We start from the raw sequence: 18,626 nt of genomic DNA, 5'->3' as shown, positions 1-18,626 counted from the left end.
AGCGTTTTATTTTCCCTGTGTGTGGCGACCTCGTTTGGGCGTATTTCCCCCCCATGTTGTTGTTGAGTTGGGACTTCTAATAAACTATTGTGCCACTGGGATTTCCTTGCTCTCCTGCTCCTGATTCCTKCATCTCCCTCCTTCAAGGAGGCACGTAACAGTCTTGATAACTCCTATGGACAGTAACCATAGGTGTTGGTATAATCGGTGTCAGTGTGCTAGCTTAGCATGTAGCGCTGCCTCCCTGAACCTACCTCTGACTGGGCTTGAACCAGACTGCCCGTGCAAACCGTCTGAGCTATACAACAGGTACCAATTGGATAGCTCCAACAGTGACATTTCAAGCTAGCTGTGGAGTGAGCTTGTGGTACGTTCCTAGCTTGGTTACACTAGCAAGACAAACAGATCTGGGACCATGCAAGGTCACTGTAGGAGTGAGTGGAAACAGTGACCCTCTTCAGGGTTGGTTGACCTTGTCTCTTGTCTTAGCGTGTGTTTTGGAGTTTGGTGTGGTGGTGGTTTTACCTTTCCCTGAAGCAGAGGGATCCGCTCTTTCCAGCACTATGCGCAGGCCGTCGAGGCTGGATATTGGCGCCCCTAGGTCTAAAGGCTCCGTTTCTCCACTCTGTCAAAATACACAGCATTTTAGAAAGTTACCTTGCTAGCATTATTAGCATGTTCCCATCCATTTCAACAGATTAGGATGATGCCATATTAGCATGTCATTCAAACATGTAGCGTATCATCTCAACTTCTGTGTACTATCATTAACCATGTAAGACATGGAAGCCCTCACTCTATTTAGAATGTGGCTTTAGCTTCCTGTATAATACTGGGGTAAATGCTTGGAAACACACCACAGGACAAAAATAAACCAACTAGCTGGCAAGGATTTGGGGGAAAGGGAGGAGTCTTTCTACCCTCTTCCTCCCTCATGTTTCAGGAGTGTAGTCATTCATAATTATAGCCCTCTCTCTGCAAAATCTGAGGCTGGTTGAGTCAGAATGAGCTAACCACCCAGTAACATTTGAAGAGCATGAGGTTCCTTCCCCCTTCCAAGCCAATGAGACTCCACCCAGTGCCAATGTCATGCTCTACAGAAGAGCTGGGGTGGGTTGGATACACAGCTGCAAACAGAAAACCTTGAGGCGACCCAGCCAGACTTACTATTTTGGCCACCAGATCGTTGAGGTGGAGGCCATACTTCGCCACGACAGGGCGCAGGACCTCGGTGACGGGTTTGGTGGGTTTGGCCTTCAAGCCTACGGACCGATTAATGGGTACCAGRTCCAGCCTAAAAATAGARGGAAAATAAATCAGATGATTTCATTAAGATTCTCTTGGGAGAATGGAGGTGCGAAGAGTTATTTCAAATTTTACATTGGTAAATAAAAAGGGTGGAATGTGAGAGAGAGCGAGAGAGAGATRTATAGAGACATAATAATATAGAGATACACTATATGTGCGGACACCTGCTCGTCGAACATATCATTCCAAAATCATGGGCACTTATATGGAGTAGGTTCCCCCTTTGCTGTAATAACAGCCTCCACTCTTCTGGGAAGGCTTTCACTAGATGTTGGAACATTGGTGCAGGGACAAGAGCATTAGTGGGGTCGGGCACTGATGTAGGGGTATTAGGCCTGGCTCATAGTTGGCGTTCCAATTCATCCCAAAGGTGTTCAATGGGGTTGAGGTCAGGTCTCTGTGCAGGCYAGTCAAGTTCTTCCACACCAGTCTYGACAAACCATTTCGGTATGGACCTCGCTTTGTGCACATGGGCATTGTCATGCTGAAACAGGAAAGGGCCTTCCAAGTTGCCACCAAGTTGGAAGCACATAATCGTCTATAATGTCATTGAATGCTGAAGCGTTAAGATTTCCCTTGAATGGAACTAAGGGTCTTGCCCGACCATGAAAAACAGCCCCAGATCATTATTCCTCCACCAAACTTTACAGTYGGCACTCTGCATTTGGGCAGGTAGCGTTCTCCTGGCATCCACCAAACCCAGATTAATCCGTCGGATAGCCAGGTGGTTAAGCATGATTCATCACTCCAGAGAACGCGTTTCCTCGCACTTCCAGTTCAATGGTGGCGAGCTTTACACCACTCCAGCYGATGCTTGGCATTGCGCATGGTGATCTTAGGCTTGTGTGTGGCTGCTCGGCCATGGAAACCCATTTCATGAAGCTCCGGAGGAACAGTTCTTGCGCTGACATTGCTTCCAGAGGCAGTTTGGAACTCGGCAGTGAGTGTTGCAACCGAGGACTGACGATTTTTACGAGCTACGCACTTCAGCTCTCGGCGGTCCCGTTCTGTGAGCTTGTGTGGCCTACCACTTCACAGCTGAGCTGTTGTTGCTCCTAGACATTTCCACTTCACAATAACAGCACTTACAGTTGACCGTGGTAGCTCTAGCAGGGCAGAAATTTGATGAACTTGGAAAGGTGGCATCCTATGACGGTGCCACGTTGAAAGTCACTGAGCTCTTCCGTACGGGCAATACTACTGCCAATGTTTGTCTATGGAGATTGCATGGCTGTGTGCTCGATTGCATACACATGTCAGCAACAGGWGTGGCTGAAATAGTCAAATCCACTAATTTGAATGGTTGTCCACATACTTTTTTGCCATATAGTGTATACAGTAGATGCATCTGCTATTACCTGAAAAGGGTGCGCTTTTCCATTCTGAGTTCCCGTGAGCTGAGGGTCATGCAATCTTGGTCCAGCACTAAAGGCTAAACAAAATTGAAACCAACATGAAAAACTACTCATAAAGCCATGAAGCAATGCCTAACCAATATAATGATAATAATATATATGACATTTAGCAGACGCTTTTATCCAAAACGCCATTAATCAAGGCTCCATTTCTTCACTGCACGGAACCTTTTAAGCGCACGTGTTTCYGCACGGAACCTTTTCAACGCAGAACCCAACATGGAACACAGCTACAGTCAACGCTTGCGTTTTTAGCTAAATCGCTACATTTAAAAAAATGTTTTTACCTTTATTTAACTAGGCAAGTCAGTTAAGAACAAATTCTTATTTACAATGACGGCCTACCRGGGAACAGTGGGTTAACTGCCTTGTTCAGGGGCAGAGTGGTAACGCGGGTGCAAGCAGTTGCTCCAGACGCCACTTGGGTACACTGCAGCATCCACCGAGAGGCTCTTGCTGCCAAGGGAATGCCTGACAGCTTGAAAGATGTTTTGGACACTACAGTGAAAATTGTTAACTTTGTTAAAGCAAGGCCCCTGAACTGTTGTGTATTTTCTGCACTATGCAATGATATGGGCAGCAACCATGTAACTATTTTACAACATACAGAAGTGCGCTGGTTATCAAGGGGCAATGTATTGACACGTTTTTTTTTAAATTGAGAGACGAGCTTAAAGTTTTCTTTACTGACCATAATTTTCACTTGTCTGACCGCTTGCATGATGATGAGTTTCTCACACGACTGGCCTATCTGGGTGATGTTTTTTCTCGCCTGAATGACCTGAATCTAGGATAACAGKGAATCTCTGCAACTATATTCAATGTGCGGGACAAAATTGAGGCTATGATTAAGAAGTTGGAGCTCTTCTCTCTCTGCATTAACAAGGACAACACAGAGGTCTTTCCATCATTGTATGATTTTTTGTGTGCAAATGAAGCTTACAGACAATGTCAAATGTGATATAGTGAAGCATCTGAGCGAGGTACTTTCCCGAAAGGGATGACACAAACAACTGGATTCTTATCCCTTTCATGCCCTGCCTCCAGTCCACTTACCGATATTTGATCAATCGAAATTGCAACAAGTGGTTCTGTGAAAATCTAATTTAATCAGAAGCCACTCCCTGATTTTTGGATTGGGCTGTGCTCTGAGTATCCTGACTTGGCAAATCGCGCTGTTAAGACACTGATGCCCTCACTAGCATGAAAACTAAATACAGGCACAAACTGTGGGTGGAAAATGATTTAAGACTGAGACTCTCTACAATACAACCAAACATTGCAGAGTTATGWGCATCCCTTCAAGCACACCCTTCTCATTAACCTGTGTTAAGTTATTCACAATTTCCAATGAACAAATAAAGTTTTATATGTAAGATAGCTAAATAAAGAGCAAAATGATTGATTATTATTATATTATTATTTGTGCTCTGGTCCTATAAGAGCTCTTTGTCACTTCCTACGAGCCGGGTTGTGACCAAAACTCACATTCATTCTTATGTTTAATAAATGTATCGTATAGTGTGTGTGTGGCAGGCTTACAATTGTGGCAAAAAACAACATTTGAGAGTGCGCTGACCCTAGTGCTAGAGGGGGTATGTAGCTGGAGGTTGAATGTTTGAAGGGGTACGGGACTATAAAAAGTTTGGGAACCACTGGGCTAGACCAATTATATCTTACACCAAAGACATCTTAAATCCGTTTTTTTGTATGTTTTTCTGCCGTGAGTAATATGCGGCAGGCTATAAGACTATCTATCGTATAATGGCACAATCATTATTTTAATTCAGTTTTTTTTGCGGGCTCATACACTACTGTTCAAAAGTTTGGGGTCACTTAAAATGTCCTTGTTTTTGAAAGAAAAGCACCCTTTTGACCATTAAAATAACATCAAATTGATCCGAAATACAGTGTAGATATTGTTAATGTTGTAAATGACTATTGTAGCTGGAAACGGTTGATTTTTAATGGAATATCTACATACGGTAGGCGTACAGAGGCCCATTATCAGCAACCACCACTCCTGTGTTCCAATGGCACGTTGTGTTAGCTAATCCAAGTTTATCATTTTAAAAGGCTAATTGATCATTAGAAAACCCTTTTGCAATTATGTTAGCACAGCTGAAAACTGTTGTCCTGATTAAAGAAGCAATAAAACTGGCCTTCTTTAGACTAGTTTAGTATCTGGAACATCAGCATTTGTGGGATCGATTACAGGCTCAAAATGGCTAGAAACAAATAACTTTCTTCTGAAACTCGCCAGTCTATTCTTGTTCTGAGAAATGAAGGTGAGAAAATGCCAAGAAACTGAAGATCTCGTACAACGCTGTGTACTACTCCCTTCACAGAACAGAGCAAACTGACTCTAACCAGAATAGAAAGAGGAGTGGGAGGCCCCGGTGCACAACTGAGCAAGAGGACAAGTACATTAGAGTGTCTAGTTTGAGAAACAAATGCCTCACAAATCCTCAACTGGGAGCTCCATTAAATAGTACCCGCAAAACACCTTAGAAAGCGCTGTCCATTTTGTTGTATTAGGCTTTGAAACAACATCCACAAGGACTATATTTTACACTCAATTTCAACCTGTTGTTGAACCTCTTTCTTCAACTAGATCAATCACAGTGAGGAGAGTTTTAAAAGCACAATACTGTTTTGATGTTAAGTATTTGATGTGAATTTCAATTGTATTTGCATTGATGTCAGAGTGGTTAGAGGGACAATAGAGCCCTGAGTACCAGGCCACGTGGAATTTTACTGCTGTCATGACTCATAAGTGCCGGTGTGGTGGTAATATGGTCACTGCAACAGCCCTACCAGTAACGCAAAGCACTGCTTTTTAAATGGAAAAATCTTTCTTTAGGGCCAAATTTAAGCAAATTCTAAAATTGCGATTAATCATGATTAATAATGCCATTAACCCGATTCATTATTTTAATCGTTTGACAGCCCTACTTAATACATCAGTGAATCTGGATAATGTCACTCTAAATCCACATTGAGATGCACAGTAACTGTGCTAAGAATCAGTGTGCTTCCCTCACCTTCTCTCCTCCCACCAGGAAGAGGTCGACGGCGACCATATTGATGCAGAGTTTCTGACAGAGGACCCGGAGCACCTCCCTGATGGTGGCTCCCGGCCGCAGAGTCACAGAGGAGCACGAGCCATCCGGCAAGGTCACATTGCAGTGCTTGGCGGAGGACAACCTGTCCCACACCGGCACTGAGTGACGGTTGTCCCCCTACACAGGACAAACCATAGTCAGAGATAGAACTCAATAGAAGCAAGAGAGAGGACCAAGAGTTAAAAACAGCAACAATGTCTCTATGTCTTGTATTGTATGTAGTGTTAAATGTTCGTCCTATCTGCAAACCAACCTTGAAATGAACCCCCATTAACATTTTATGGCTGGGGGCAGTATTGAGTAGCTTGGATGAATAAGGTGCCCAGAGTAAACTGCCTGCTACTCAGGCCCAGAAGCTAAGATATGCATATTATTAGTATATTTGGATAGAAAACACTCTGAAGTTTCTAAAACTGTTTGAATGATGTCTGTGAGTATAACAGAACTCATATGGCAGGCAAAAACCTGAGAAGAAATCCAACCAGGAAGTGGGAAATCTGATGTTTGTAGGTTTGCCTATCCAATATACAGTGTCTATGGGGTCATATTGCACTTCCTAAGGCTTCCACCAGATGTCAACAGTCTTTAGAACCTTGTTTGATGCTTCTACTGTGAAGGAGGGGGGAATAAGAGCTGATTGAGTCAGGGGTCTGGCATAGTGCCACGAGCTCACTCAGGCGCGCTCCCGTGAGAGTTAGCTGCGTTCCATTGCATTTCTACAGACAAAGGAATTCTCCGGTTGAAACATTATTGAAGATSTATGTTAAAAACATCCTAAAGATTGATTCTATACATCGTTTGACATGTTTCTACGAACTGTAATGGAATTTTTAGACTTTTCATCTGGCCTGCGCGTCATGTTTGGATTTTGGAACTAAACGTACGAACAAAAAGGAGGTATTTGGACATAAATTATGGACTTTATCGAACAAAACAAACATTTATTGTGGAACTGCGATTCCTGGGAGTGCATTCTGATGAAGATCATCAAAGRTAAGTGAATATTTATAATGCTATTTCTGACTTCTGTTGACTCCACAACATGGCGTGTACCTGTATGGCTTGTTTTTGTGTCTGAGCGCCATACTCAGAATATTGCATGGTGTGCTTTTTCCGTAAAGTTTTTTTGAAATCTGACACAGCGGTTGCATTAACCTCTCTGGGGTAGGTGGGACGCAATCGTCTGGCCAATAGCCAGGGAAAATACAGAGCGCCATATTCAAATAAAATGATATAAAAATCAAACTTTCATTAAATCACACATGTAAGATACCAAATTAAAGCTACACTCGTTGTGAATCCAGCCAACATGTCAGATTTCAAAAAGGCTTTTCTGCGAAAGCATAAGATGCTATTATCTGATGATAGCACAACAGTAAACAAAGAGAGTAGCATATTTCAACACTGCAGGCACGACACAAAACACAGAAATAAAAATATAATTCATGCCTTACCTTTGACGAAATTCTTTTGTTGGCACTCCAATAGTCCCATAAACATCACAAATGGTCTTTGTTCGATTAATTCCGTCGATATATATCCAAAATGTCAATTTATTTGGCGCGTTTCATCCAGAAAAAACACAGCTTCCAACTTGCGCAACGTCACTACAAAATATATCAAAAGTTACATGTAAACTTTACCAAAACATTTCAAACTACTTTTGATACAACGTTAGGTATTTTAAAACGTTAATAATCGATCAATTTGAAGACGGGATGATCTGTGTTCAATACAAAAAGAAAACAAACTGACGCAACTTTTTTGGTAATGTGCCTCTCTCAAACAATTTACTTCAATGAACCTCATTTACGATTGCCGTACTTCTTCATTCCACAAAGGAATAACCTCAACCAATTTCCAAAGACTGGTGACATCCAGTGGAACGGTAGGAACTGCAAACAAGTCCCTTAGAAATCTGGTGTCCCAATGAAAACTCATTGAAAAGAAGTGACCTCAAAAAAAAAAAAATCTGAATGGTTTGTCCTCGGGGTTTCGCCCGCTACATAAGTTCTGTTATTCTCACAGAACATGATTCAAACAGTTTTAGAAACTTCAGAGTGTTTTCTATCCAATCTACTAATAATATGCATATCTTATATTCTGGGGTGAGTAGCAGGCAGTTGAACTTTGGCATGCTATTTATCCAAAAGTGAAAATGCTGCCCCCTACCCCGAAGAAGTTAAGGAGAAGTTTATCTAAAGTTCCATGTAAAACATTTGTATCTTTTATCAATGTTTATTATGAGTATTTCTGAAATTGATGTGGCACTCTGCAAAATCACCGGATGTTTTGGAGGCAAACATTACTGAACATAACGCGCCAATGTAAACTAAGATTTTTGGATATAAATATGAACTTTATCGAACAAAACATACATGTATTGTGTAACATGAAGTCCTATGAGTGTCATCTGATGAAGATCATCAAAGGTTAGTGATTAATTTTATCTCTATTTCTGCTTTTTGTGAATCCTCTCTTTGGCTGGAAAAATTGCTGTTTTTCTGTGACTAGGTACTGACCTAACATAATCAGATGGTGTGCTTTCGTCGTAAAGCCTTTTTGAAATCGGACACTGTGGTGGGATTAACAACAAGTTTATCTTTAAAATGGTGTAAAATACTTGTATGTTTGAGGAATTTTAATTATGAGATTTCTGTTGTTTGAATTTGGCGCCCTGCACTTTCACTGGCTGTTGTCAAGTCGATCCCGTTAACGGGATCTCAGCCGTAAGAAGTTAAGTCATATGTTTCATATAACACCTGTCATAACCATTTTGACAGCGGCATACCCAAGTCAAGAGGACTTTCTGGCAACATGCCACAAAACTAAACAAAGTCGTGATCTGTATAATGTCTGCTGCTACTACAGAGCTATCTTGGTTCAGTGTTGCCGTGGTGACCTGGCCTGGCCGTGCATGCGGATGTTACCTCCATCTTGCCCGCTGAACAGGAAGTGGCCAGCTCCAGACTGGCACCTGAGGACAAGGAGCCCTGTGATTCCCTCCGACCRTTGCTGCTCCAGGAATCTACCCAACACAGGAAGGCCAGGGAGGTCAGAGGTCACAGTTAGGAACTCATTAACTCAGTATTGCGATATYTTTTCCATGCAAAAAAGGAGAACAAGAAGCAGACATAACTATTTGTTTCTTTAAAAACCYACTGTATGTACAATATTGTGTGCTATAGCTCGGGAAATAAATACATGKGACTCTGGATGACAACATAATGATGTTTGTTTCCAACATTAGGTCTGTTTACCTTTGTGGGGTTTTTTCGCTGCCACGATACAAACTAGTAGCGCGATACTGGTATCATCCCATCCCTACTTACTATCCATGCATCATCACAACACAGCAACACATAAAAGACAAGCTACTATCCATGCATCATCACAACACATCTACACATAAGACAAGCTACTATCCACGCATTATCACAACATAACTACACATAAAAGACAAGCATCATCACAACACAACTACACATAAAAGATAAGCTACTATCAAGGGAAAACATTTGTGTAACATCGCCAATTACATAAATCAGATGAAGCTCAAAACACCATTTGAAATGCCGCTTCAGAAGTTCACCTTTCATCATAACAAATTTATAGCATGCAGTGCAGTGCTGTGTATTGCCTGACCAAAGAACATAATGTATGCCAGAAAGCTTCATGTCAATATTGAAACCATACACAAGAAGTTCCCTCACAGGGAAAAAACGTTATTTGAATTGAATACATAAGATTAACTCCTTGTGACATTCTATGACTGAGAATTGCTGACCGAGGTTGATTTCTCCAATGTCCTTTTTCTTGGGTCCCTTTCCGAAGCTSCGGTTCCGGGACCAAGAAAAGAAGGTGCCCCGTTTCTTATGCTCATCATGCTCGTCTCCGGGGTCCTCATTAAGTGACCTTCCTGATCTCTGCTTCCTGGCCTCCTATTGGTCAACAAAACAACTAGTTCAAACAACATGTCTAACACCTGGGTTGTATACATTTGTGCACAACGTAGCAAACCGTTTTGCTATTGAAAACATTTAGAAACAAAAAGAAATTGCAGTGGAAAATTAGTTTCTTATTGGACAAGTTCAGGTAGTCCCTTTTGGTCTGTTTTCTTCCATTTGGTATCTAGTGAATATGACCATGATGTTTTGAAGGTTAACAAACACCTATACTGGCTACAACACAAAATGTGCATCCCACAGGCGAATGACACAAACATCTGTGATGGTTACTAAGACAATAGCAGATACTATTTTGGCTGTTAAGGTTACTTTAGTACAAGGCGGGTACCTTTATGGGCGTGGAGAGGGAGAGAGAGGAGCTGGCGCTGTGCTTGGAGGGGGCGGGGCTACAGGGGATCTGGTAGGGGTCAGGTAAAGGTCGTCCCTCCACCTCGGCCAGCATGCACTCCTGATACAGGCCAGACTTGAGGAACCTGGAGTAGCTGTCAAACTTCATCAGGTTGAAGATCTACAGACAAAATTGGGGGGAAAAAGGTTCTGGTGTTATGAAGGGTCACAATCAGTTATGACATGTGTTATGACATATGTGGTAATAGCAATGATTAAGTCATGTTTGTAACAACATTGGACAGATCTACACTGACATTGTACAGGCCTGTGAGTTTGTGGGGGGGGGGGGGKGTWTGCCAGTTTGTGTTTGACCTTGGTAAAGCACAAGAGCCATTTTGGAAACAGGCAGATGACACTGAATAATAAAAATTGTTCCAGCAGTGCTGCCCCGGCAGTTGACACTGTGCTACTCCCAGCCTTGTGTGAGTGTGAGTGTGTGTGTGAGTGTGTGTGTGTGTGTGTGTGTGTGTGTGTGTGTGTGTGTGTGTGTGTGTGTGTGTGTGTGTGTGTGTGTGTGTGTGTGTGTGTGTGTGTGTGTGTGTGTGTGTGTGTGTGTGTGTGTGTATAAGGGAGGGTTGACAATAAAGTATATTATTATTTATTTAACAACATAACATAGAGTAGTAGGCAGTTGGTCCTCTCACTTGTAACTGCTGAGCCTTGAACATGTTTGGACATGGGGAGGTGAGGACGTCGTCGGCCAGTTGGGCCTGACTGTCRATGTTGACCGGAGTGGTGGCTTTACTGGACAGGAAGCTGTTGTAGATCTCCCCTGCCCTCTGGGATAGCTGGAGAGGAGAGGAAGATGTTTTAAAAACACACACACAACTATGACATAACCTAGTCCGTTGTTATGAAGGGGACTGATTCTGGTGTTTTACACACAGATCCTCACTCAGCCACACAAGGTGCTGCACAACCAGCACTTCTAAAGGCACCAAGGAATTGTCTGTCGAGACACACAGACATGTCCAGTATATTGAGGGATCTTTTTTAATCAATCCATGACATCCAAAGCCTATGGACTAGATAGGAAAGTATGGTTTGGTCTTGGTGATGTGTACGAGGAAGAACCTTACCTGCTTTTTGTCCGTTGCAGGTATATGACTGAAGTATTCGCAGCCCTGCCAGAACAAGATATTCTCCTCACTGAATTCCTTCTTGAGGAATTCCTGTGGAGACACAAACAACAGCTTTATCATACCTGCAGTAAGCCTGGAGTGTTCGGATCCAGTGTTGATTGGCTATTGATGGATTCTGGGTTCTAACGCCTAAACTTGAAATAGAGTTAATTATCAGGTATTCTATTGAAATATTGAGTGCTATGGTTTAGAGGGTCTACACCAGAAGTGGATGGTTATCTGTAGGAGGAAGGTATATGGTGGGTGCAATTAAGCTTGGAATGTGCTGAGTGCAGGGAAAACGATCATATGTGGCAGGCATTGATAAGGTGAGAGTCATGGATTAGTGATGAAGGGGGTCGAGGTCAGGTYACGTTAAGGGAGAAGGAAAAGTTTATTGCCTGTATCACTTCGTTTCCTGCCTAGCAATAAAGATACAATGTTTAGCGAGAAGGAGGAGACTCCATCCAAAGTGGGATACATATACCACCACTATTGTAAACATGTTTTTGTCGGTTCAGCTGCTCGATCCTTTGTGAAGAATAAACGTGGTTTAAGCTTTCATAGTGTCCGTCGAGTTCTTACTCTGWTAATTAGAACCGAACACTATATAGTTAACTATTGCTTCTATTCCATAAGAAGAGAATGGTTTAACGCCTTCAAACTCAACTCTGGACCTCGAAGTCAGTTCCACTGCGTTTTTTCATTGTTGCCCTCTAATCAGGGACCGATTTAGACCCGGGACACCAGGTGGGGGAAATGAATTATCAGGTAGAACAAAAAAAACGGCAGGCACCGGACCTCGTAAGGTAAGAGTTGAATACCCCTGTATGGCTGAGGTAGCTTCACATTGATTTCATCCAACAGAATGGAGAATGAGAAAGATAACTGTAACATCACGTAACATGCAAACTAAAACATCATTTTGGACGTCTGAGGTAGACGAGTATAGATTTCATCTAACAGAATGGAGAATGAGAGGGTTTCAGATCATATAACTAAACTAACAGTGAACTAAAATGATGTGAACTAAAATGAAATTACATTTCCCAGAGTTCTTTACTATACATACTGAGAAGTAGCGGACGCCAATGGGGTCCTGGAGCAGGCGCTCGAAGCAGGCGGCCCAGCTGGCCACCCGGCGCTCTGACAGCCTCCTGTGGCTGCCGGCGCCGGGCAGACTGCCGTTGCTGTTCAGACTGCTCTGGCTGCAGCAGCCCTGGAGCTGCACACCACCACCATGGTCTGGAGAGAGGGAAATTGTAGGGAAAGTGGTTAGGGGACAATGGGGGTAGAGACCAGAACTGTTCTGACAGTGACTGTTCTGACAACAACAGCCYTAATTCTTGCCACTAGGGGGGTGCCATTTCGACATAGTACAAATTCGTTTCCAAATTAAACTGCCTCGTACTCAATTCTTGCTCGTACAATATGCATATTATTATTACTATTGGATAGAAAACACTCTCTAGTTTCTAAAACCGTTTGAATTATATCTGTGGGTGAAACAGAACTCGACTTAGGAGCAATTTTCCTATGTGTATGTCAGAATGCAGAATTTTACTGGCTGTTCTGAGACCTGTGTATTAATTTGCCTGTCCTCTATTGGTTGAGATGCACTGCATACGCCTTCCCCTGGGTGTCAGCGAAATAGGGAGACTTGAAATTGAGTTCTACGTAGTTCCCAAAGGTTTATAATTGATTGGAATCACGGTGGCCGTTCTTTTGGATCTTCGCTCGGGCGCAAAGAGGAGCTTGGCATGTCGTGTTAGAAGCTCTGGTTTTAGCTCCTTAGATAATTCCGGTCATGTTTTTATTCGATATAGGCTTTAAAGACATCATAATCTTGTTATTTTGAACCAATTATATCAGTTTATGTCAGTATATGCAATTTTCGGTTATTTATTTCCTTGGCGCTGTAGGAACTTGGTATCTCTCTCTTCGTGCTAATGTTTACTGCTAATTGCAACTCTGAAGACGACGTTCTCCAACCTAGCAACGATTATTTTGGACAAAGACACCTATCCAAGATTCTGATGAGAGTTCATCGAAAAGTAAGAACTATTTATGCTGATAATTCATTGTTCTGTTGAAAAAAGTAAAATGCATGAGACGCCATTTCTTGCAGTGTAGCCTTGCGTTATCGACCCTGTATTGCGCAAGTAAGGTTAATTTTAAAAAATGTAATTCAGCGATTGCATTAAGAACTAATTTGTCTTTCAATTGCTGTCCAACCTGTATTTTTTTAGTCAAGTTTATGAATAGTTTTCGATAAGTATAGGTGCCGATCCAAGATGCGCCGGACAGATTGCTTGAGATTTTGGACACTATTCTCAATGTAAAGCACGATTGTGCGCTAAATATGCACATTTTCGAACAAACTCTATATGAATTGTGTAATATGATGTTACAGGACTGTCATTCTGAAAATAAAATCTGAAGAAGTTAGTGGAAAAAAGTAATATATTTTGGTGGTTATACGTTATAGCTATTTTGCCTTGAATCAATGCTGGTGTGATGTTCGCTATTGTGCTAAGCTAATATAACGCTATATTGTGTTTTTCGCTTTAAAACACTTAGAAAATCTGAAATATTGTCTTGAATCACAAGATCTGTGTCTTTCATCTGCTGCACGCTATGTATTTTAAGAAATGTTTTATGATGAGTAATTAGCTAATACACGATGGTCTCTGTAGTTATTCTAGTCGTTTTAGTGAGAGTTGTGATGGGGGCTGCAATGGTAAACTATGATTTATACCTGAATATGCACATTTTCTAACAAAAACCTATGCTATACAAAATATGTTATCAGACTGTTATCTATGAGGTTTTCTTGGTTAGTGGCTATTATATCTTTATTTGCGTCGAATTTGTGATAGCTGTGATGGAGTAAAAAACAATGGAAGTGGTGTCTTTTGCTAACGTGGTTAGCTAATAGATTTACATATTGTGTCTTCCCTGTAAAACATTTTAAAAATCAGAAATGATGGCTTTATTCACAAGATGTGTATCTTTCATTTGGTGTCTTGGACTTGTGATTTCATGAACATTTTATTATATGATATCCCTGTGGCTTTAGGCTAGGCTATGCTAGTCAGCTTTTGTGATGGGGGGGATCCCGGATCCGGGTTTGGTAGGCGTTAGAGGTTAATACTGCACCATAGTCTACAGCAGAGAAAAGTTAATTCAGGGACACAATTCTAAGCTAGTTCAAAGAGAGGGGAGAAAATGCTATTAGTCCAAAACCACTAAAAAGAAGGGAATAGCTTGGGAACTGTGGAATCTAGAGAAAGAGGCCTATTTAAACTAGTACTTCCAAGGACTCACAGTTAGTGCCTGCTACCATGGCGGCAGATGCCCATTTCAAAGTCCCACCAACCAGAAAGCAAAATAACAAAAACACAAAAAGGAAGACAGTAAGGTCTGTTACCAAAATGCTCTTGAATGGTCAACGTCAGGCAAGAGAAGTGTTCACAATCTGCCAATGCTTACGGAATTGAGGAATTTTAAGCCTCTGTCGGGAGCTTTCTGAAAACACTACACAGATTAATCCATAGCCTCCAGCACCAGGGTATCTGATCACTGATAAGCATGCGCAAGCACGGGACAAATAATAATTAGATGTAGCCTCTAAATGCTATTGCAAATATTACATGACAACTTGGACACTGAATCATGACTGTTCGTGACTGACTACTTTACAATGTTGTGAGTAATGCCTCGGGATACAGTCTAACTATAGAAGCTCATGCCTTTGTTAGCCAACTCGCCCAGCTGAATCAGTAGGTGTCAGCAGAGCTGTAAAGGCATAAAACAAGCTGGTTTTTACAAGCCCTCACATCTCCCATTAAAAGACGCAAGAGATGTATTCCATTTTCTATTACACCAATCAATTTGTCCCAGACATTTGTTTATATTTTAATTTCAAAGCTCTGCCAATTGACCTCAGTGACGTGATATTTGGTTTGGAGTTGACATGATATTTGGTTAGGAGTTAGCCGTATTAGATTTGATGGTTTGGAATCTTGACTTTGCCAGCAGAGAGCAAATATGGGGCCTGTGTTGCTTTGTTAATGAGATGGTTTTCAGGATAAATAGCATAGAGTTTCTTCGCCACATGCTCATTGAAAGAGCTAAGCAGCTACTCCAAAACCACAGCTCCATTGAACATGGCGTTCAGCAAACATTATTAAACGTCTGTGAAAGGGGGAACCGACAGCAAACACCCAAGTCCAAACCCTATCCTAAAACAGTGTTTCCCAACTCCATTCMTCCAGTGTCCCGAACTTCACACATTTTTGTTGCAGCCCCAGACAAGCACACCTGATTCAACTAATCATCGATCCCTCAATAAGTGGAATCAGGTGAGTTTGTCTGGGGCTACAACAAACATGTGTGCTGGTTGGAATATTCGAGGAGTTGGGAAACCCTGTCCTAAAACCACTGCACAAGAGCCTTTTGTTGAGGTCGTAAATAAATAGGTTGACATCATATTCTGCAAGCCTGTTAAATCCAATAACCACAGAGTTGCGTGTTGTGGAGAGCTTAATAAACACGCAATAAAAAGCAAACATACAGGAAACGGAGAAAGACGCATTCAAGACAAAGGCACACAAAAAGTGACTATTATTGTTCAACAAAAATGTCCATGGAGGGACAAAACGCCCCATTTGGCCCATGCTTGTTTTGGAACACTTTCATTGAACTCAACTTAAAGCTTATTACTTAGCCTAGTACATACAGGTGCAGGAAACAAAAATATGTGCTGTGTTCTGTCATCACAGATAAAGTGAATGTAAGAACAAGTGTAATGAAAAGAGAAATGTACTCACCACCTTCTGAGGAAGCAGCCGACTGTAAGACAACAAAGAGAGACATGAGTGAGAAGATGCCGTCATGACCTCCTCCTGCTCTGAGGCAAGGAACCACTGGAGCCTGAGCACAGAATGTCTCTCCAGGCATCCCACTAGTGTGTGTGTGTGTGTGTGGCTATTAATGTGAATGTGGGTGGATCCAGCCCGGGCTCTGCACCACACACACAGCTGTTCACACCTCAAGAATGGGTCCACTTCTCACCACACACACTCATTACTTAGACTCACACGCTTTGGACACACAAAAACACTCAGAGCACATTCGGAGATGCACACCTCTCTCTCTCTCACACACACACACACACACACACCACACACAACACCACACACACACACACACACACACACACACACACACACACACACACACACACACACACACCACACACACACAACCACACACACACACACAAACACACACACACACACACACACACGGACAGACAAAAGCCAAGTGGCATGTTCCCTCTCACTGGTGTCTGGTCAGACTAGAAGTCATAATGAGGAGCTACTTAAGCGCCCTTGCTTGCACTAATAAGCCACTTTCACATGCTAATTCAGGGTGAGTGGGCAATGAAAGTCTATACAAGACAAAAGCCACAGAGTGATCAGCAATTCTGACAAGCATCTTCGGAAAGACAAAAAATATAATCACAAAGCCCAGGTGTATCATTATGCCGATTCTGTTGCAAAACGTTTTGTCTGTTTACTCCAAACGGAAAATGCAAACAAGAGTTTCTATTGGACAAATTCAAGTAGGTTGTTTCCGTTTGGTTCTTAAACGGTAACGGTTTCCGGAATGAATACACACTCCTGGAATTTCATTGCTGGCATATTATTAGTGAAATGGCTCTTCTCTCACAAGAATAGGTTGATTTTATGCAGCAGCTACAAAGTGTACTTAGCAAACATTTTGAAGACATTGCTGGCGAGAGAATGGCAGAACCAGGGATATCTGTTAACATTGGTTTAGTAAGGCGAAAATAAAGGTTTACAGCTGAAAGGCAAATATTTTTCAAATGCAGCAGGAAATGCAGAGGAAGAGAAGAGGAAATGAGGAAATGAGTAGAGCATCATTCAGGCCTGTCCAAGAACACCTATATCAGTGTGTTGGAGGATTCATTTAGAAAGAGAGTATGATTCCCTATGAGGTTATGAGACGCCACTTCAGTGTGAACATGCTGGTAGATACAGTCACCTCCAAGATTATTGGCACCCTTGGTAAAGATGAGCAAAAAAGACTCRATATAATAAATAATACAAATACTGAGCTGTATTGTACGCTCAAAACAATTGAGAAATTGAATATTTTATAATAATACAATTGCTCAGTGAAAGAGATTTTGTTTAAAAAGTCATTTCAAAATATCTCTAAAAGGGATAACGATACAGCCTTTTTCTAAAATGTTAAAATTTGATTGGAGAACACATTTGGAGGGATCTTTGACCATTCCTCCATACATAATCTTTCCAGATCCTTGATATCCTTTGTCTGCTCTTACGGACTGCCCTCTTCAATTCAAACCAGAGGTTTACAATGGGGTTCAAGTCTGRAGACTGCGACGGCCATTGCAAAATGTTGATTTTGTTGTCAATTAAACATTTCTTTGTGAATTTTGATTAGTACTTGGGGTTATTGTCTTGCTGGCCAAGTTTCAGCCTCCTGCCAGAGGCAACCAAGTTTTTGGCTAAATTGTCCTGTTACTTGGTAAAGTTCATGATGCCGTTGACCTTAAGGGCCCCAGGACCAGTGGAAGCAAATAGCCCCATAACATCAAAGATCCACCACCATATTTTACCGTAGGTACGAGGTACTTTTCTGTCCACTGGATATGTCTAGACAAGGCACTTCCAACCAGGCTAATGCTTGAGATAAATCATATAGATGGTGCCGGAAGAAATGGCAGCCTTTTTACGGGCGCCTAACCAATTGTGCTATTATGTGTTTTTTGTCACGTTATTTGTAACTTATTTTGTACATAATGTTTCTGCAACCGTATCTTACGGCAAAAAAGAGCTTCTGGATATCAGGACAGCGATCACTCTCCTCGGATTAGAAAATTATTTTTTCTTCAACAAGCAGGACGCACAGGATGTACTTCAGACACCCGACAAGGCCGAAATCCCCGTCATTGGCAAGCGACAGAGACGCAGGTATAGAGGACACAGGGCGGGGTCCCTCGTAAGGATCCSCTGACGGCGAGTGGGAAATCTGTCCTTACCATCAATATTACTTGCCAACGTACAATATTTGGCCAATAAATTAGACGAGGTACGATCACGTATATCCTACCAACGGGACATCAAAAACTGTAATATCTTATGTTTCACCGAATCGTGGCTGAATGACGACATGGAAAACATTCAGCTGGCGGGATATACGCAGCACCGTCTAGATAGAACAGCACACTCCAGTAAGACGGGG

General features: G+C 42.0%; 1 protein-coding gene across 1 annotated transcript in view; it reads right to left on the bottom strand.

Moving 5' to 3' along the window:
• LOC111954778 (regulator of G-protein signaling 12-like) overlaps nt 1–18,626 on the bottom strand; it is a 101,611-nt gene that overhangs the window by 14,911 nt on the left and 68,074 nt on the right. Inside the window, exons 4-14 of the mRNA XM_023974695.2 lie at nt 16,160–16,181; nt 12,400–12,572; nt 11,286–11,378; nt 10,851–10,994; nt 10,145–10,324; nt 9,636–9,789; nt 8,779–8,876; nt 5,768–5,965; nt 2,667–2,740; nt 1,168–1,294; nt 526–625 (exon numbers count right to left, since the gene is read on the bottom strand). Of these exons, the coding sequence (XP_023830463.1) occupies nt 526–625; nt 1,168–1,294; nt 2,667–2,740; nt 5,768–5,965; nt 8,779–8,876; nt 9,636–9,789; nt 10,145–10,324; nt 10,851–10,994; nt 11,286–11,378; nt 12,400–12,572; nt 16,160–16,181 (1,363 nt within the window). The remainder of the gene's footprint in view (nt 1–525; nt 626–1,167; nt 1,295–2,666; nt 2,741–5,767; nt 5,966–8,778; nt 8,877–9,635; nt 9,790–10,144; nt 10,325–10,850; nt 10,995–11,285; nt 11,379–12,399; nt 12,573–16,159; nt 16,182–18,626) is intronic.

Source organism: Salvelinus sp. IW2-2015, linkage group LG3 (assembly GCF_002910315.2).
Source record: "Salvelinus sp. IW2-2015 linkage group LG3, ASM291031v2, whole genome shotgun sequence".
NCBI lineage: Eukaryota > Metazoa > Chordata > Actinopteri > Salmoniformes > Salmonidae > Salvelinus > Salvelinus sp. IW2-2015.
Note: the sequence above shows the minus strand (reverse complement) of the source record. Positions and strands in the feature narration are given on the sequence as shown.